At 43.8% G+C, this 21,035-nt stretch overlaps 1 protein-coding gene across 1 annotated transcript in view; it reads right to left on the bottom strand.

Moving 5' to 3' along the window:
* Positions 1-20,545, bottom strand: part of SLC25A26 (solute carrier family 25 member 26) — a 96,620-nt gene extending 76,075 nt beyond the window's left edge. Inside the window, exons 1-3 of the mRNA XM_054161161.1 lie at positions 20,395-20,545; positions 18,261-18,417; positions 16,431-16,540 (exon numbers count right to left, since the gene is read on the bottom strand). Of these exons, the coding sequence (XP_054017136.1) occupies positions 16,431-16,540; positions 18,261-18,417; positions 20,395-20,427 (300 nt within the window). The 5' untranslated portion in view covers positions 20,428-20,545. The remainder of the gene's footprint in view (positions 1-16,430; positions 16,541-18,260; positions 18,418-20,394) is intronic.
* Between the last annotated feature and the right edge of the window lie 490 nt (positions 20,546-21,035).

Genomic DNA, 21,035 nt, shown 5'->3' with positions numbered 1-21,035 from the left:
AAGCTGGCCAATGTGGTGCCCATCCACAAGAAGGGCCGGTTGGATGAGCCAGGGAATTACAGGCCTGTCAGCCTGACCTCAGTGCCAGGAAAGATTATGGAGCAGGTCATCCTGAGTGCAATCACGCAACACTTAGAGGATGGCCAAGGGATCAGGCCCAGCCAGCATGGGTTTAGGAAGGGCAGGTCCTGCCTGACCAACCTGATCTCCTTCTATGATCAGGTGACCCGCCTGGTGGATGTGGGGAGGCCTGTGGATGTAGTCTACCTGGACCTCAGCAAGGCCTTTGACACCGTTCCCCATAGCAAACTCCTGGCCAAGCTGTCAGCCCATGGCTTGGATGGGAGCACACTGAGATGGGTTAGGAACTGGCTGGAGGGCCGAGCCCAGAGAGTGGTAGTGAATGGTGCCACATCCAGCTGGCAGCCAGTCACCAGTGGTGTGCCCCAGGGATCAGTGCTGGGCCCCATGCTCTTTAACATCTTTATTGATGATCTGGACGAGGGCATCGAGTCCATCATCAGTAAATTTGCTGACGACACCAAGCTGGGGGCAGGAGTTGATCTGCTGGAGGGTAGAGAGGCTCTGCAGAGGGACCTCGACAGGCTGGGCAGATGGGCAGAGTCCAATGGCATGAGATTTAACACATCCAAGTGCCGGGTTCTGCACATTGGCCACAGCAACCCCATGCAGAGCTACAGGCTGGGGTCAGAGTGGCTGGAAAGCAGTCAGGCTGAGAGGGACCTGGGGGTGCTGGTCGACGGTAGACTGAACATGAGCCTGCAATGTGCCCAGGCAGCTAAGAGGGCCAATGGCATCCTGGCCTGCATCAGGAACAGTGTGGCCAGCAGGAGCAGGGAGGTCATTCTGCCCCTGTACACTGCACTGGTTAGGCCGCACCTCGAGTACTGTGTCCAGTTCTGGGCCCCTCAGTTTAGGAAGGATGTTGACTTGCTGGAACGAGTCCAGAGAAGAGCAACAAAGTTGGTGAGGGGTTTGGAACATAAGCCCTACGAGGAGAGGCTGAGGGAGCTGGGGTTGCTTAGCCTGGAGAAGAGGAGACTGAGGGGTGACCTTATTACTCTCTACAACTACCTGAAGGGAGGTTGTAGACAGACGGATGTTGGTCTCTTCTCCCAGGCAAGCAGTACCAGAACAAGAGGACACAGTCTCAGGCTGCGCCAGGGGAGATACAGGCTGGATGTTAGAAAAAAGTTCTATACAGAAAGAGTGATTGCACATTGGAATGGGCTGCCTGGGGAGGTGGTGGAGTCACCATCACTGGAGGTTTTTAGGAGAAGACTTGACGGGGTGCTTGGTGCTGTGGGTTAGTTGCTTGGGCGGAGTTGGATTGGTTGATGGGTTGGACGCGGTGATCTTGAGGGTCTCTTCCAGCCTGGTTTATTCTATGTATTCTATGTATTCAATCACTGCAGCGTCTTCCAAAGTTAAAAGAATACAGCTCCCATCTCCACAGTTCACTTTTTTAACTAAATATGTTCAAGCAGCAGCACAGTAAATGCTGCCCCGAGAGAATTCAGACTTAAATTTTCAGACAGCTGAAAATTTGCTCTAAGCAAATTGCACAAGCAAAGGTGAAAGATAATTGCACATCTGCAGCACAGTAACTGGCCACCGAGAAGCTTTTTTACCTGCATTCACTACTAGATAAATAGACATGGAAGACAGTCAATAACTTGACCTTGCTCAGTGGGGGTCTGTTCACCTCCCTAACCACCAAGATTCCAGAAAGAAATTGCTTTTTAATCTCTTGGCTATTCACATACACATGGCCAGTTGCTTGCCACATAAGAGCACAATGCAGCCCGCTAGACTGAGGCCATTCTGGTGCATCCTACCAATTCTGGGGGTGACCCTGTGACAAATGAGCTCTCTGCTGAACATCTGCACAGCCAGCCATGGAGAGGGTAGAGAAGTGGGCCCTCAGCTATCTCAGCTGACATTAAGGCATCAGACAATAGCACCCTGTTGACAGGGGCCACACTAATTTTTCCAAGCAAGCTCTGGAGACAAGAGTTATCCCCATCTTTGCTGGAAGCAGAAAGATACAATCAAGATCCTACAAATCAAGTTCAAGGGGAAAATGGATGCTGCCCTATAAGCTCCTTCCTTATTTGCCATGCCAGGTAATACAATTCTCCAGCTTTCAGACTCTCTCCCCCATGTCAATGCACAGGTATACATACTAGAAGAGCAAAAAGACTACAGCACTGAGACAAAAGGCTCAAGGATTTTCAGATTTAAACTTTAACAAACCAAATTTCACAGCCCCAAGCAAAGCTGTCGTTAGTTTCCAGACCAGGTGTGCAGAAATGACAATTCTAGCATCTACTGCCCTTCTGGCCTTTTAATATTATAAGCACTTCTGAACAAAAGAGTACTGAGTTTCAAACTCCTTGTCTTAAATCATTACCAGATCAAAGGCTGAGTCCAATATTTAGATGCAAACCTAAGTGCATTTTTAATTTAGTGATTTGCATTAGCCAGTTAGGAAAAAAAAAGCTAAAAAGAGGGCTATTTTCTTCACATTTATTCATGTATTGCTAAGAGACTATGTTTTCCAATTAAACAAAGGTAATTTTTTATCTCTGTCAGCTCAAAGTATTTTAACTTTTGGATGCTCCCTGCATGCATCAATGCTGCCATCTCCTGGTCGGATTCATGTCAGAACCAGACGTCTCTCAACTGACCGTGAAGAATGACCAGAGCAACTGAAGTCTCCAAAGTGACTTAAGTCAGCACAAAGCCCCTTTATATACACTTATCCATGGTTAGCCCATATCTGGGAGTAAAACAGAGCAGCTGCTCTCTCACCCAATGACCCCTCCCCAGTAGATAAAGGGAAATCAGGAAAAGGAGAGAGCCACAGGTTCAAATGTTTTCAATGGAACAGCAAGACTAACACCAACACCAACATAAAGTATACAAAGTTATACTCAGCCCAGTGCACGTACAGTGGTCACACTAAACAGGAAAGCAGTCCTCAGGAGATGGAAGAGGAGCAGGGTCATCAAGAAGCTGAGCAGGAGACCCCCAGCCTCAGCAAACTGCCCCCTTTATACTGGGCATCACGTTCATGGTCTGGGATACACCTGTGGCCAACTTGGGACAGCTGCTCTGGCCGATTCCAAACTGCTAATGGGCTGCAGCAAACCCAGGTGATACCAGTGTAAACAGTTTGCGTCAATACATCTGAAACCTGTTCCTTTAGCATGGGCTCATCCAAGTTAATTGGACACACCTTACTTTGAAGCACTAACTTATGCACAGGGGCCAGTCCTGCTTAAAGATGGAGCTGCTTAGAATTAGGCAGTACTCCTCTAATTCATCAGCACAAGGCTGCTGAGCATTTTTCTCCACATAACAACACAAGACATAAAAAGTACAAAGAAGGGACACAGCCCTGCATATCAGAGGGGTTGGTGCAAGCAGGTCATCCAGGCCTTCATGAGTCAACAGCCAGGGAACTTTGAAAGCTGCAAGACATGCACAGCTCACTGCTTGTTCAGGGAATCAAACAGCCTATCTCAAAAATGGCTGAAGAAATTGCCCAAAGAAAACCAAAAGCATATTTTTAGTTTTTTAATGATTTTGTGGTTAATGTGGCACCTAATCTGAAGTAGCTGGTTGGACTACAAGGAACCCATTACAATTTCTGGAGTAAGCCACAATTTCTGGTGGTTGTGTTCAAACCACCATGGCACCAGTTCCAGTTCACCAGCAGGTCCTTCCTCCTCTACCCACTCTGGTCTTTTCTTTAAGCAAAGCCAAGCATAAGACAATGACAACATCTTCAGAAAAGAGCCTAAGTCCTGATCTTCAGAGCTATATTATTATTCAAATATTAACATATCCCATTTAGATGAACAGCTTTTTGCTTCCATACTTTGTGCTCCAGGCTAACCATTTTCTACATGACTGATTTTGCAGGATTTAGTACAGAATCAAAGATAGCATGTGCATTTGTTTTAGGCACCTATCCTATAGCTTGCAGAGATGATCTGTGCAGGAGATGTATCCAGAAACACGTGAAAGAGGACAGAGCAGGTGCCACAGCTGCTATTAAGGGCTGGGTATTTAAATTGGGTTGATAGATGGCAGTCTTTTCTCAGACCCAGGGACACAGCTGGAACAACACTATTAGCAGCTTTGTACCTCTATGGTACAGCCTGAGAAAGCATTTTCTTGTGAAGCCCAGCATGCACCTTGCATAGGTGCCCCACACTCTTAAGAGCTTCCACAACCACACAGTTTGAGCACTTCTCTTTAACAACAGACTAGACTAGACTAGAATTAACCAGGTTGGAAGAGACCTTTGAGACCATCAAGTCCAACCTATCATCCAACACTATCTAATCAACTAAACCATGGCACCAAGCACCCTCTTGGTCTCTTCCTAAACACCTCCAGTGATGGTGACTCCACCACCTCCCTGGGCAGCACACTCCAATGGCCAGTCACTCTTTCTGTGAAGAACCTCTTCCTAACATCCAGCCTAATCCTCCCCTGGTGCAGCTTGAGACAGTGTCCTCTTGTTCTGGTGCTGGTTGCCTGGGAGAAGAGACCAACCCCACCTGGCTACAACCTCCCTTCAGGTAGATGTAGGTAGTACCCATGCTCTTAAACCAGGCTACTGATGAGCAAAGACAAAGAAGCCATTCTCGTTAAGATGCTGGCACCTGATGTGCTCCTGGCTAGTAAGTAGATCTATTCTCTGCACTAACCTGGGCTTGAGTGAGCATCAAGATCACATTTTTTCCACTTAGTAATTAGCCAATCACTCTGCTACAAAGCAGAAGAGGACAGAGAACTGCTCTGGAATGTGTAAGTGGCTGGTGATTTAAGAACCTGCACTCACTGACTTCAAGCAAAGCTCTGGTTTGCACAGCTAAGCCTACTTTGAAAACTGGGTGCAGAAACATTAAAAAAAAAAACACCACTAGCTGTGTTGCAGCTTTAAACCCTTTCTAAAGGATTTTAATTGTAAATTTCCCAAGTAGGAGGTTCATCTTGATAACTTTAATTGTCTGTGTAGGCTGGGATGCCTTAATTGGTGTTCACCATATAAATATAATTGAATACTTAACACAGAACTAAAGGAACATACCTGGGGAGAGTTACTCTTAAATGCCATTTGCATAAGGTTATTCTTAACTAAGAATCTAATTTTTTACATTATACAGCTTTGTATGCAGAGAGACTTTAAACTAAACCTCACAATACCTGTGCAAGATAATCACTGACCCATTTGGGAGGAAAAGCTGCTGCACAAAGATGACCATAAAGAGGCTATGATTTATCAAAGGACATATGTGTCCTTTGCAGTCAATCTGGTACCAAAATCCTAACCTCTTACCCTATTCTTGAAGGTCAGAAGGCCTTGCTCCAATGTAATGTATAAAGAGCAAGAAAAATGGAGCAAGCTCTGTTCAAAGAGAAGAAACAATAAAGGTGGTTTTGAAGTTTTGGGGTGCCTGGTTGTTGAGTGGTTTTTTTCAAGTGGATTCTGCATTAGCTCTGGCCATACTCCTGGAGACAAAAGCTGGCTTATAGCTCAGGTTTGGTTTGTTGTTGTATTTTGGCTTGGCTGTTGGTTTTGGTTTTGTTGGTTTTGTTTGATTGTGGTTTTGGGTTTGGGGAGTTTGTTTGGTTGTTTGGTTTTTGGTTGGTTGGTTTGGTTGGGTTGTTTGTTGGTTGGGTTTTGTTTGCATTTTTCATTTGTTTGATTTTAGTTTGGTTGGTTGTTGTCTGTGGGATTTTGTTTTTTGAAATATTGATTCCCCAAACAGGTTAAAACCCATGACAATCTGAGCACCTCCATTTAGATGTCAGATGTGCCCTTCTAAGCAGAAAGTTATTATTTTCAATCTGAAACATGAAAAATGTCCTTTTTTCATTCCTTAGATAACCAAATTATTAAAATATTAGGCAAGTCTAAAAATAAGAGCTCTTAAATGGCACTGATATCCTTTGGATTCTGAAGAAGAAAGGGGAATTTCCCTCTCAGTTCAGGTCAGAGGCTCTCAACAAACTTTGACCTTCAGCACTGCAGCTTTCTATGCCTCTTCAAACTTTAAGTTTCCAGATCTCACTGGGATTCTCCCTTCCAACAGGAGAGAGAAAAAAAAATGAGCTTTTTTGATGTGATGGTATGAGATTAGGAAAGTACTTCATCCTCCAAATGATTTTCTAATCTCTGATCAAAAGTCTTAAGTTGGGAATGTTAGCTAGCAGGGGAGGTGGTGAGCATAAGTTTTATTTGTAGGTGGAAGATGAACTGCCTCACTCTTTCCACAATCAGGAAAATTAACAGAAACATGCAATACACACTTGTCATTTGGTTTCACATCTTTTTTCAGCAAAGAAGACTGAACTGCTGCAATTATTGACCCATAACAGTTCAAGCACCAATAAACCTTCATCTAAATAACTGCTGCCCTTTTGACCAAGATAGAGCAAAATTAATTTTCCACAGTCTGTAATTTGCTGTGGGTCACAACTCAAGTTGTGAACAAGTCCTTGTCTTTGTCAGCAGGCTGTGCTACCTGCTATAGCACAACTGAAATGGAGAACTGAAGCCTTAACACCTATTTTAACGATGAAATTGTCTCCAGAGATGACAGAAACGGTCCAGTGTATGTACTGTCCACTATTAGTTTCTGCTTTAAGTGCCAACCCCAAAGAGAAAGTGTTCATCTTCAAAATAAAACCTGAGTACATGCTAGTTCTCTTTTCCCCTCTCACACTCATGCACAGCATGGATGTGCCCTTCCAGCATAGTTAAATCCAGTCCTGTGCAAAGCTGCTGGGGTCATGCACAGGTGACTCCACGCCTAATTTAAGCCCCATGGAGAGAACAAGTTTTGACTAATGGGCTTTGGATGGGAAAGTTTAGACAATGCCAAGCACTTTGTCCCTTCTTTTCCTCTGACTGACACAATAGGGCCTTCATTAATTTAACTGCAGCTCCCCTGTATGCTGGCAGGAAACATTTCTTCAAAGAGTAATCTCACCCAGCAAGATGCCTCAGATCTCAGCACTTCCCGGAGCTTAAAAACATACTGTTGTCGAGATGAGAACATTCACAGCAACCAAATGTCACAAACATTTGGAAAACCACAGCTTCTACATGCACATTTTCAACTTCCTCCATGTTTCCACCTCTGACAACTTCACCTGGAGCCTGGAGAGCTGTTTTGCAGGTGTTATTTCATCCAGTCATTGTCAAACCTAAGTCAGCTCTTACTGTTTTCCAGAGCTCCCTTCTTGCTCTAGTGCACCACCTGCACCATCACACACTTCTTCCTTTGCAGTGGACATGCTGGCTAAGCCTTTTCACCCCAGCTGCCTCAAGTCCTCAGCTGGCTCCTTGCCCATCACTTCAGTAGCCCTCTCAGCCTGGTCTTCTGCACCTCTCTCACATTTCCTTCCCCACCTATGGCTGTTCAGTTGCCCAGCTGTATGCCTTACAACTCCTGATTTGGGTTCCCTGCCTGCCTCTCCTTCTGCCGTGTCAGATACCGGGTTCTGCACATTGGCCACAGCAACCCCATACAGAGCTACAGGCTGGGGTCACAGTGGCTGGAGAGCAGTCAGGCTGAGAGGGACCTGGGGGTGCTGGTCGACAGTAGACTGAACATGAGCCTGCAGTGTGCCCAGGCAGCTAAGAGGGCCAATGGCATCCTGGCCTGCATCAGGAACAGTGTGGCCAGCAGGAGCAGGGAGGTCATTCTGCCCCTGTACACTGCACTGGTTAGGCCACACCTCGAGTACTGTGTCCAGTTCTGGGCCCCTCAGTTTAGGAAGGATGTTGACTTGCTGGAACGAGTCCAGAGAAGAGCAACAAAGTTGGTGAGGGGTTTGGAACATAAGCCCTACGAGGAGAGGCTGAGGGAGCTGGGGTTGCTTAGCCTGGAGAAGAGGAGACTGAGGGGTGACCTTATTACTCTCTACAACTACCTGAAGGGAGGTTGTAGACAGACGGATGTTGGTCTCTTCTCCCAGGCAAGCAGTACCAGAACAAGAGGACACAGTCTCAGGCTGCGCCAGGGGAGGTTCAGGCTGGATGTTAGAAAAAAGTTCTATACAGAAAGAGTGATTGCACATTGGAATGGGCTGCCTGGGGAGGTGGTGGAGTCGCCATCACTGGAGGTTTTTAGGAGGAGACTTGACGGGGTGCTTGGTGCTGTGGGTTAGTTGTTTGGGCGGTGTTGGATTGGTTGATGGGTTGGACACGATGATCTTGAAGGTCTCTTCCAACCTGGTTTATTCTATGTATTCTATGTATACACCTTGGAAAACTCTTGCCTTCAAGCAGTGGAAAATTGTTTTCTTCACCATGGGGAGAAACTGTAACCACAATTATAACCAGTTAATGGGCAGAGAATGGGAAAGCCTGTCAAACAGACAAGGCTGACACTAAACACCATGTAATGGAAATACTTCTCACTGCAGATGTTTTGAAAGTTGTGTGTCTGCTTTGCATAATTAAACTGATTTGTCAAAGTTTAATCAGAGTTTTGCTTCCTTTTTAAAAGTAAACCTAAAACTTACCAAAAGCAGCCTGCTATTATGCACATCTTTTACACTCCAGCAAGAAAAATAAGGGTCTCTCAGATTGTGAATTTGCTCAGTACAATCACAAGCAGTTGGGTTACATTTAAGTGGCAAAAATCAAACAGGTGAATAGCTTTATTAAAAAGCACCTTCCTTAACCTGGCTGATGCTGGAATTATAATTTTCTACCACATTTAAACACAAAAAAGCCTTAAAGCTGAAAAAGAGTAGATTTTTATTTCAACTTTCAGAATAATCTGCGTGATCCAATCTATCCCAGCAACTCTTCCACCACTGAGAGTCTGTTAAACTTATTTTAAAAGGCTTAAGAAATGAATCACATCCACCAGCCAAACTGTTCTTACAGCAAAAGTAGCATGGTGAGTCCCATCCAGCATAAAACTGTTTTCAAGGAGCCAAGTGGGGTCGGGCTGTGTTACAGGAGGACAAATGTTAATGAGATTCCAGGCAAGAGAACACAGGCAGTATTTTCTGAAAACACATTAAGTCTCCTGTTGAAAGATGACTAGTATTTTACAATTTGCTCAGTCTCTTGGGGTTGCATTGGCCCAGAACATGGAAATTTCAACTACATTGTATTTTATCAAGAACTTCCCTTTAATTGATCCCTTACTCTTTTCTACAGCCTTTTCACTTAAAGAATTATGGGCTCGTCCACATATGGAGCTATTCAGAAATGGTTATTCCTGACAAACCCTGTACAGAGCCTTACTTTGGAATAAACTTACCTTGAACTATCTCAGACATTTCCAGAAGTGACTCTGGCAGCATATCTTGCAAGCCAGGAAATCCATCAGGAAAGACTTTTACATTATTTCTCACTTACACTCTTTTAACCCAATGTATCTTTCCTCTATAGACACTTTGAGCTACGAATATTTTCAAATGAGCTGAGCATCAATCAGCCCTAGGATTGAAAGAAAAGAGATGACAATCACCATGTTTCTACTTTTCACTGCAGAGTAGCACGTCCCCTAGGCCCTGGATTGAGCAGGTATCACAAAGCGATCTAGGAGGGGCAGATGATGAAGAGGCAACACATGCAGTTAACATGAAGCATGCAAGAGAAGATCAGCATGGGTGGCTGGTTAGGTGTTTGACAGTTCTTAATTAGCTCTTTCAGCCTTTAATTGGATGATGCATTTGTTGGCAGCATTTGTGGATTCATGCCTTCATTCATCTTTGTTTGCAACCAATTAGAGCTGCAGCTCTAATTTGAGTCTCTATCTGCTCCGCGTTCCTTCTACACTAGCTCTTAATGGCAGCAATCTCACCCTCACGACCATCTTCCAACAACTGCTAAGCCATGCTTCTGCATAAGGATTTGGCAAAAATCCTGCAGCATCTGTACTGCAGTCCTGACCTCACCTAGATTAATTTATTAATATTTCCAAATATCCCCATGATTATTTCAGCAGACCACCTATGCTGCTGCACTCTCCACCCCTGATCATCTTGCCAGGGTCAGCATGTTCCCCTTCTCAACATATACATGCATCCAGATATGCACAGCACAAAAGATACAAAATGACAGGCATTAATCAGTGAAAATAGCCAAAAAGCTAAGTACCATGAAAAAAAGGCCCCAAACTTTGACTGCTGTCAGACTTTTGATACTACTTTGAATACAAAAGTCTGCCAACCTATACTGCACTGGTTGAGAGGAGACAAGAGTGCACAGCAGAAAACCTGGCTTCTGTTTATAAAGAGTTTTGTCCATTTAGGAGTTCAGTTCTTAGAAAAGGGATAGTTAAAAAATTGAAGCCATCAGCCCAAAGTCTACACACAGTAAATACTAAATCACATCTTTGTTGCATCAGACAATTGTTTATCATAGAATCAACAAGGTTGGAAAAGACCTCAGAGGTCATCAAGTCCAACCTATTACCAAATACCCAACACCTCGTGATTAACTACACCATGGCTTCAAGTGCCACATCCAATCCAATCTTGAACACCTCCAGGGACGGTGACTCCACCACCTCCCTGGGCAGCACCTTCCAATGGCAAATTACTCTTTCTGTGAAGAACTTTCTCCTCACCTCGAGCCTAAACTTCCCCTGGTGCAGCTTGAGACTGTGTCCTCTTGTTCTGGTGCTGGTTGCCTGGGAGAAGAGACCAACCCCCACCTGCCTACAACCTCCTTTCAGGTAGTTGTAGACAGCAATAAGGTCTCCCCTGAGCCTCCTCTTCTCCAGGCTAAACAATCCCAGCTCCCTCAGCTTCTCCTCACAGGGCTTGTGCTCAAGACCTCTCCCCAGCCTCATTGCCCTTCTCTGGACACGTTCTAGCACCTCAATGTCCTTCTTAAATTGAGGAGCCCAGAACTGGACACAGTACTCAAGGCGTGGCCTAATCAGTGCTGAGGTGCAACTCTCTTTCGAGTGTCCAACTTGCCTGCTGAACTGCAAAGCCACATTTTGCAACACACAAATTTTGGACTTTTAAATAGCTTAAATCCATGTCTGAACAGATGCTTCATGCTTGTTACACTGGGCTTCTGCAAGCAGAACTCCTTGGGCTTACACTGTAAAATCCCAACCCATTATTCTGCTGGAGAGTTTGTCATGATACTACTCTGTGGACTTGTCTGACTCATGCTTCAGCCTTTGCCTCAGAAATGGCATTAATAGCACCTTTCTTCTTGGACCGAGCCAGTCTCTCTCATGGAATTCATACCTGTACGCTTTGGGCGATTCCTTGTCTACTAAACTGAAACTAGTTAACAGTTTCAAAAGATATGGCCAGGGCAGAGGGAAGAAGGGGCTGATTCGTGGACACAATGTTGGCTATCACATCAAGAAAGTTTATTAAAAAACAAAACAAAACAAAAAAAAAACCCAAAAAAACAACACCAAAAAACAACCTATGCCTGAAATAATATAAAATGTGCACTTCTTTAGTTGAATTATAAGCACACTTCAGAATGTCATTCTACAGAATCATGATTTGTAAACTGTAAACTTGCTTGCATTTGGTCTTGCTTCTTGTAAGGAACAAGCCAGGGCTAGCAAATAAAGCTTGCTGAATTCCCCAGAAAGATAATTCCTACATTAAGAAGCTTTCCTATTTGACGCATCCCAACAACAGATAAAAAATTCCCAAGTTATTAATACTGAGGGTCAGATGCTAATCACTGATGAACCACACACTTTGCTTTTATCACAGAAGTTTCTTAAGTGGCAAGACTCTGGAATACACCAGCAAGCTTGGAATTTCACCCTGAAATACCTATCTTCACCTTGCCCTGTGGAACCACACAGGGATACAACAAACTTTTGGACATTGCAATTCAAATTGATTCAACTGCTCTCATTGTCTCTGAAGGTAGCCATCCTTACTTAACCATTCAGAACTGTCTCAGAGAATAGCCAAAGCTTCCACTTTTTCCTTTGATGTTCCACCAAAGCTTTGTAGGTAGCCCAAATGTTACCACTTCCAGACAGGCAATAAACACCTTTCTAGACCCACAAACTTGTCCAGCATTTATACAACCAAAAGGGACCACAGTGCAGAGACACTAAAGTGGAATGAAAATGAGCCAAACAATGAACCTAAAGTATCATGGCTACATCAGCTTAAAAATGGAGCATGACAGACAAATGCAGGCACAGCATCACAAATACGACTTGGTAGCTTTTAGGATCCAAGTTACTTGGTCTAACGCCGCAGTGTACTCTGTAGACACACCACAGTGCACATAACCTGGGAGCCTTGGGGAAACGCTGCACAGTATCAACACACCTCCAGCACTGTAATCCTCAAGTACTCTGGAAACTAACACAAGGACATAAGCATCTCAATAACTTCAGCTGATAATCTACTTCCAGAGCATGGTCATTACCACTAGCTGCCAAAAGAACAGAATGTCTAACTCCCATTCCGGTCCTCAATCCTCCCACATGCTTTCTCTCACAAGTGAGCTGCAAACCAAGGTAACAAAATAGAAAAAAGACCCCAAAAGTCACCAAAGGCAGCCAATCAAAAGGTCAGAAAGATAAGAGTGAATCTGATATTTACAAGCAACAGCTCAGAAGTTTCACTAATATCTTGCAAAGCCCAGATCCTAACCATAACATACATAGTAGACGGAATAGGCTGTTGCCAGCTCACTTCTCTAGAACGTAACCCAAATTACTTTATCCTCACTTCCATGGAAAAGCCAGCAGGATGTAAAGTTAACCCTGCTGAATCCAACCACTTTGTCACTCCCAATGAAAAACTCAAACTGGGGCAATCTTAAACTTGCCCCATAAAACCAAGTTTGCAGGAGGCTGGTTGGGGAAGCCCAGAGGGGCTCTTCTCTTTATCAGTTTCTTGCCATTTATAGTATACACCGCCACGTTCCACTCCCATAAAATATTCTGTACAGTCAATCTGGAGCTGCACAATGAACTCTGGATCTGCAAGATGCACCTGGTTACTATTTAAAATGGGCACCAGAAGGTTAAAAATCCTGCTTCTTCTCCGAGCTACTCACACCGCCTTAGAATATTAAAAGTAAAATTTTGGAACATCTGGTTCTCCTTTCCACTCCCTATGATATCATGTTTTCCAAGCACATTTGGCAGCTCCCCGTAAAGATACAGGCAGACTAAACATACAGGGCAACATAGAGTCAAGATGAAAAATTCCAAAGCTCTGGATGCAGTAAGCGTGTTTCCTATCACTAAATTTCAGTTACACAAGTGGCATAATAAGGGTTTTCCCCTCCTTGGTAACTTATGTACTCTTCAACCTTCTTCTTCCTTGATGAGAGGAGATGATATACCATGTATCTGCCCTCTAGAGTTTTGGCTCTGCCTTGGTAAGTTATTTTTCATGTACTATAGGCTATTCAGAGTCCCTGTATAGCAAGATTCAGCTATAGGAAAAAATGAATTGTGTAAGAGGGTCAGATTTTGAATGTAATTTTCTTTATCCCACTTCTGGAGATGAGATTAGCCTTCAATATGCCTCCTGCCTAAAAAGGGAAAAAAAGACCCACCCAAACACACTGCAGCCACAGTCTTACTACTGCTCAGTTTTGTGCCTCCTAGCCTGGAACTGGGAAACTAGACCACACCAGTTCCAGGAGACTCTGTTTCCCATGGATTTACACAGGTTTAAAACAAGACAGAAGAGCGAGCAGTGTAAGAACTAAGAGCTCACATTTGACCACTTTCTCCCCTATAGTTAAACATACCTTGATGCAACTTTAGCATTTTTATCCTTTTCCCTATTTTATTGTTTTTACTGGGTCCCATTCAAAACACAAATTAGCCAGCATTTAGCATACCTCTAAGCTTAAGCCATGCTCACATTTTATTGATCCACACGAAGGCACCTGACTCATTTATGCTCACCAGCGAAGGAGCAGCAAACCTAGAAATCCAATGTCAGTTTCCTGCTCTAAATCTTAATTTCTCTGTTTTGCAAGAAGACAGTTTGGAAGGGCAAAGAGATGCCTTGGGAATCCTAAGATGGCAGAGTGCTTGGCTTATTATTTCACATTTAAAAGCAATTTACACCACAGTAATTATTAAAGTGTACAAAGGAGGAAAAGTATGTATTAAAAAAAACAAACCCTACTGACAAAATAACAGTCCCAGTGGTTATGCTCTGATTAAAACTTCATGACTAATCAATAAAACTATAATTATAACTTTCACCCTGATGCTATTTGGAATAGTGTATATGTTTCTATTGATTGGCTAAGGCTTTATAGATAACAAATGGGAGACGATCTCGCTTTGTGCTGTTTTTATTACAAGTTGGTTGCAGCAAATCTCTAAATCCCCACCTCAATTATTTTACAGCTTAGCTCTCCCATCACACCAAGAGGAGAACAAAAGCTACAAAACAGAGAATCTTATTAGCTGGAAAATGGCTGACACAACATCACATAAAGTCAGATTGCCATTTCAACAGCTATCAATATATTTTTTTCCTGGCCTTAGGGTAGCAAGAACCAAGCACATCAGACAGCTCTAAGCAATTCATTTAACCATGCTGCATCTACATCTGTCAGCCTGAAAATGAAAGCAGTAAGTGCCTGAGTTGTAAGGGTCACAGGATTATAGACCACCTTCGAAAAAACAGGCAACACATTCTGTAATGACACAAGGAGTCATCTGTGACCAACTGTTCTTTGGCTGCTGCTTAGATTACCCAGTTACACTTTTCTCACAGTACTCTCACAAGCAGAGGAAGTACACCAGAAATAACCCACTCACAAAAAAGAAACTTTTATTTTTTGGTCTCCATGAGCCAAACTGTCATTTTTCTTGATTTTGAAAGCACATGAGAAGCTTAAAATGCCTTTTGGATCGGCTGTTCCTTGGACAAGCAAGGAATTTAAGGCCTGTGCATTGCCATAGCAGTGAAGAACCTCTTGCTGATTTTTAACAGCCTTTATAGAATTTCCATGAAGGTTCTCTGCATTGCCTTAAGTCAGAAGTTATAATTTGACAGCACAGGCTCTAATCAAGATCAAAAAGAATCTACCTGAGGCAGCAACATAGACATATCCCACCCAGCCCTAAATCTATCACCATGTATCTCCTCCTGCCTATAACCACTACCAGAGCAGTTAGTGGGTGCTGCATTCACCTATCTTAATGTGCTTGGTATGTTAATTTAAGTTCCCTGGCTAAGTCCCATTCAGTCTAATCAGTATCATTTCCACAGGTTAAAAAATTACTTGGAAACCAAAACTGAACCCAGAAAGAGCCTACAGGAAGCAGCCAGGCAGTGCTGCATGTGGCACTTATAAAGCATGCAAACAAAAACACGCGCCCATGCACAATTAATGCCGGCAAAGCCACACAGTCAACAAGGCAAGGACAACCTAGGCACCAAATCATCTAAAGTTTTCAAGAGAATCTGGTCCCAATTATTCTGGGTATTGTGTAAGTTTCAGCAAAGCCAGAATATTCCTTGCAGCTCCAAAATGTGTTACAAACAAATTAATGGATTTAATGGACAAGAAAAACAGTAACTTTTTCAAAGGGAGGCTGGAGGAGAGGAAGAATTTTCATAAAGATTGTATTTACAAATTCATTATTCATATGTTGCTTTATTGTGCAATAACCCAACCAACAGGCTAAACTAAGAACTACAGCTATCAGGGAGATCATGTGAAAAGCTGCCACTAAAATCTACAGATGTCCATCTCACAGGGAAAAGCTTCAGCACATTACCCAGGGCACTTTCCACTGAGGCAGGCTTCATCAAGGAAGCATTACTCATCCTTTGGTAAGTTACACAGCTGCTAGTTGCCCTATTCTGTCACATCACTTTGTGCAGCCACTTATAAACAAATCCAATAAAATGTTTTGGTAAATTATGTTGGCTGAATGTGCATGCACAGAAGGAAGGAGAGTGAGATAATTATTAATTAGTTAATACTGGTTCCTACATGTTAAGGTTTCAGATAATGGCACCTACCTACTTTACAGAAAACATCATTCTCTTATGGCTATTTTTAAAACAAAGTTCTTTCCGTGATTACCCCACATGAAGCTGAAAGGCTGTGAAAACCTTTCTTGGATGTTAACACTGACACACAACCACTACAACGTGAAGCTGTGACCTACTGGAACAATCCACACTTCCACCGTCTACTAACTTAGCAAGAACAAGCTTACTAACAGATTACCTGTTTACTCACATTGAAGCAATCCTTACAAGTGCCACCACTTCATTCAAAGGTAAGTAATACTTTTGTATGACCTGTCATATGTACAAAGATGGTCAATGCTCAGAGTGAGATATGACAGCACACCTAAGCTTTCATAACTACGCAGTTCCCCTCCTTTCACAGACACACTATGTATGACATTCTTTCTTACCACTTCCCCAATGGAGGCAGCCACCATGTGTGTTGCTGGAGTCAAGTAAGATGTAGAGCCATGATGCATCACGGTTTTCACATTCTCATAGGTGATAAAAAATGCAGCAGCTGAAATTCAAGAATACATGCAGGCATTTAACTGATTTAACTGTTCCTCCATCACAGAACTAGCACAAAAACATTTAGAGGTGCACTTTGCCCCCCTATCATTCTGCAGCTGCAGTTGAAAACACGTTATTTTTTTTCCCCAAACAGTACAATAGTATCAACACAGTCTGTAAGATAATTCCTTTCAAAGTTGATGCTCCTGGCTATCACTGGCAAACTTCCCATTCATATTGAAGACGTCAGGACTTGGGGCCAATATTTAGTACTGAGATAAGAACTAGTTGACACATCAGCTAGTCACGAATGCCCAGAAAGTCTGGAAGAAACGGTCTATTCCATATTTAAAGACAGCAAGAGTAGAGAGAGGGTACTTTGGTTGAATTGCAGGGAGGGTCTTTATTTTGGGGAAATAAAACCCACTCAACCCCTAAATCAGTTGATTAGCTGAAAAACCAAACCAAACCAAACCCACAACCCACCAATCATCAAAGTAGTTGATACAAGTCTGCTACCCCACAACATGCAAAACTGTTACTAACAACTTCTTCCTAGCTAACATCATTTTAATATTTTGGCACTTAAGCTCCAGAAAAAAGTTCTTCCAAGCTTCCAAAGGAGTTGTAGAAGTCCTCTCCAGTGAAGAGGAAACGTACAAAACTAAGCTGAGCATAGCAACATGAGCTATGTTTATTCGCTGCAACAGCCAACTACAAAGGCACCTGCACCTTAAGGGTTACTCTGCTAAAGATAATTTCAGTTCTCAGTCATATGTTGGAAAGATAAAAAACACAGTTCAGATTTTGGAGATGTAAATCCTGAACAAAACTGACATGTCTTGCGGGGGAACAGATTTTAATTGTGAAGAAGGGTTATGTGAATTACCTTCTGCTAATCAAAAGATGCTTATCACCTCAAGAGGAGATAACAGAGCAGACAAGATAAAGAACTGAATTTTGTTATATCATTTTATGAAGGACATCAAACATCTGAAGGTGTCAGGGGATTTGTCAGCACAGTGCACCTAACGTCTACTACTGACAACATAGCTGGCTGCTTTTTTATGCCCCCCTACAAAGACAAAGTGGACAAAGGCATTAGGAATTTCAGATGCCTTTTTTTTTTTTCTGCAGGGACCATAAGCATTTACTTTTTTAAAGCTTTAGTTTCAGAAGTATTCCCGTTGTCTTCTCATTTTGAGTGCTGTAGTTGTTTCCAGGGAGAAAAAACAAAGAAATCGTATCCTCAGGGCAATTAGCTCAAAGGCCTCCAGTGCTCAAGTACTTTGAATTCTGATTCATTTCCAGTGCCATGAAAGAGAGGGTGATGACAAAAGTGTTCAGGGAAAGCAAGAATCAAGCCCTCTTTGGCACCTGGAAATGCCTCAAGGTGTCCCTTAGAAGCAAATATAGGCTTTTAAGAAATATCCAGGAATCTTCCAAGGTGACAGGTTGGACTTGATGATCTTTGAGCTCTCTTCCAACCTTGGTGTTCTGTGATTCTGTGACTAAGGGTAGCTTATCAGAGTAAGCATGCAGCAGCCTTCATTCCAGGCTGCTCAAAGAGTCTGTACAGTACTGTACAATTTCAGATACTGCTCTTTACAGCGGGACATGGACTCACAGAACCCAAAGAATTACCTGCAGCAGAGAAAGCCATGGACATCTTATACTACAGAAGTTCCCACTTAACTAAGGCAAAGCACAATCCAAAGAGCATTTACCATTTGGAAAGGATCCTATAGCAGTGGAAGGAACACCAGCATAGATGCCACGAAAACCGCCAGCCTTCCTAAATCCTTGAGGACTCTGCAGTCTTGTTTTTACAGTATCCAGGGGGAAAAGGATCAAGTCAACACAGACACCAGCAACTCCACCAGCCTTTGAGACAAAACCATAAAGAGCATTAATATTCATAGGGGTGAAGCTCTGGTGCTCATATGAGTAACTGAGGCAAGCCTAAACCAAGGCATGTGTCCTTTCTGTGGTCAAATGATAAACTGACAGTCTTACACAGACCTCAGTAGGTTCTACAGCTCTAACAACGATTTTTCAACAAAAGAAAGTAAAAGACATTACAACTCCTAACCATTTTTAAGGTATTTCGAAAACAATCTCAGTGTTTTTGAATAGCAGGAGCCAAACAATGCAACACTGACACACTACACATAAAGAAAAGCAAGCAAATGCCACTCATCAAGATGAAATGGCACAGAATGACCCACACCTGTAGGAAGTAGTGTGATAAGATCAGGAAAAGACAGAAGCAATTCTGTTTCCCCTGGAGGCACCTCAAGAAAGCAGACTTACATGTTTGTAGCAAATTTATTCATTTAAAGTGTTGAACAAAGACTAAAGTAAAACTGCTTTCTTTCCTTTTACTGACAAAAGTCTCTAGGAAAAAAAAACAAAACAAAACATCAGAGTCATAAGGAAAAGGGGAAGGTTATTATCCAAAGAAATTCTAAACTTAAATCCTAAACATACAGCTTCAGCAACAGCTCAATCTTTTTCCATCGTCTATGTTTCCAGATGACCTTTATTATCTTTCTAATTTTCCCCAGGACAAGCTTGATCTGTAGGAAGGAATTACTTGTCAAAAACAGAAGGAGGAGGAGACTGAAATAAATTAAAAAATCATTTCAAAAACAGGGAAAAAATAATAGTTAGCATTAATCCTTTATGACACATTAAATGTACTGTTATTCACCACAGAAAACAGTTTGCAGTCTAACTCACGTAGAACAGGACACAAAAAGCAGCTGCACTGATTTTTAACTGCCTGAAAACAAATCACGTGTGTTACCCTGATTAATTTTTTTAAGGGCCAAGAGAGGATTCAGAGAGATGTTCACTACCTACTACTAAAGTTTTAATCAATAAGTTAATTACTCTTTTAATCTAGTTAGCTATTTTGCATGCATTGATTTTTCTTCAGTCTTTTTCATCAAAATCCTTATCTGCTGAGCATAGCATTGATCAGATTTAATCTACCCATCTGTTAAAACATGAATCAAAAGTTACTGATTACTTCTCTAGTTTTCAAAGTTCTATATCTTAAATGTCATTTAAATTCATGAAGCTTCTATTAAAGCACCTGCCAGAAGGCCACACTACCTGTATGCTTATGCCATAGGCAGAATACCATAATGATCTTTAGATAACAACTAAAATGCACTTTCTCCCTCTCCTTTCAGTGACAGCAGTATTATCACCACTCAGACAGCTGAAAAACCTTTACGAGGAGTTGGACATACCTGCTAAACCTAACTGCATCGAAATGATTAAGAAACCCAGGACCTAATTCGAATGTACTGAACCATGACCTTGCAGCTAGCAGCCGACTGTCCCCGGGGTACTCAGGGCAGGGAGCGGGGCCCTCCCAGCAGCCGCTGGCCCGCAGCTCTCCTCACGCTAGCCCAGGGCCCTATGTCCACGGTTTTCCAAACAGAACTGAAAATGAGCGCTGGATATTTTCAAGGAGGTCCCCATATATACAGACGTGTGGCTTTAATCCCCTGCATGCCACAGTGCTGAGAGTGTACGTGGGAAAGCAGCTTTTTAGGAGAGAAATACAGCGCCCAGCACACGATCCACAGCGCACTAACGCAGCAGCGCCACCGGGCTGCCCTCAAGGACGCGGCCTCTCCACGGCCCTGACACCTGCTGCCCGGGGCTGGCTGTTGAATCCATGAGGAGACGAACCAAGGCATGCTCCCGCCGCCCCTCAGCGCAGCACCGGCCTGGGACCTGCGGGGTCGGCAGACGGGGGTCGGCAGACGGGGTGGGGGGGGGGGGGGGGTGGGGGTGGTCCCCGCGTCGCCTTGGCAACGAGCAGGCTTGGGCCCGCGCACTCACCGCCAAGGCCGCCCAGGACTCCCGAGAATCCATGCAGAGGTGGCGATACGGGGCGGCGACACGGCACGGCAGAGAGCGGCTCCCCCCACCACGGGACGGGACTAGACGCCCCGCTGTAGCCGTGCCCAGCGCGTGCACATGGGCGCAGCCATGTTGGTGTCCCTGACCCGCGGTCAGGCGGGAGCGCGTCAGAGCTGCGCCACTCTCAGGGCACTGCGCATGCGCGCTGCGGGCAGCGACGCCCAGGATTTTGCCCTTCTTTCCCTCTTCGTTGCTAAGGGAGAAGGCCGATCTTCGCGCTAAAGTTACTGTTAGGACGAGGGCACCCAGTAATTAAAACTGAGCGTTAATTAATCATTGCTCAGTGATGATTCGCTGTGCAGCAGTAGGAGCAACGCTGCTCCAGAAAATGGGAGGAGGGGACGTTTCTTGCTGCCCCTGGGGTTCTGGTGGGTGCTTCGACGGACGTTGTGGTTCACTGGAAAGGGTTGGAAGGGACTTCTGAAAATCATCTCGTCCAACGTCCCTGTCAGCGCAGGTTCCTCTAGAGTACATCACACAGAAACCCCTCCAGGTGGCTGTGGAAGCTCTCCAGAGAGGGAGACCACAACCTCCCTGGGCAGCCTGCTCCAGTGCTCTGC

The sequence above is a fragment of the Dryobates pubescens genome, chromosome 1 (genome assembly GCF_014839835.1).
Source record: "Dryobates pubescens isolate bDryPub1 chromosome 1, bDryPub1.pri, whole genome shotgun sequence".
Lineage (NCBI taxonomy): Eukaryota > Metazoa > Chordata > Aves > Piciformes > Picidae > Dryobates > Dryobates pubescens.
The sequence above is the reverse complement of the archived record's forward strand: the minus strand, read 5'-3'. Positions and strand labels throughout refer to the sequence as shown.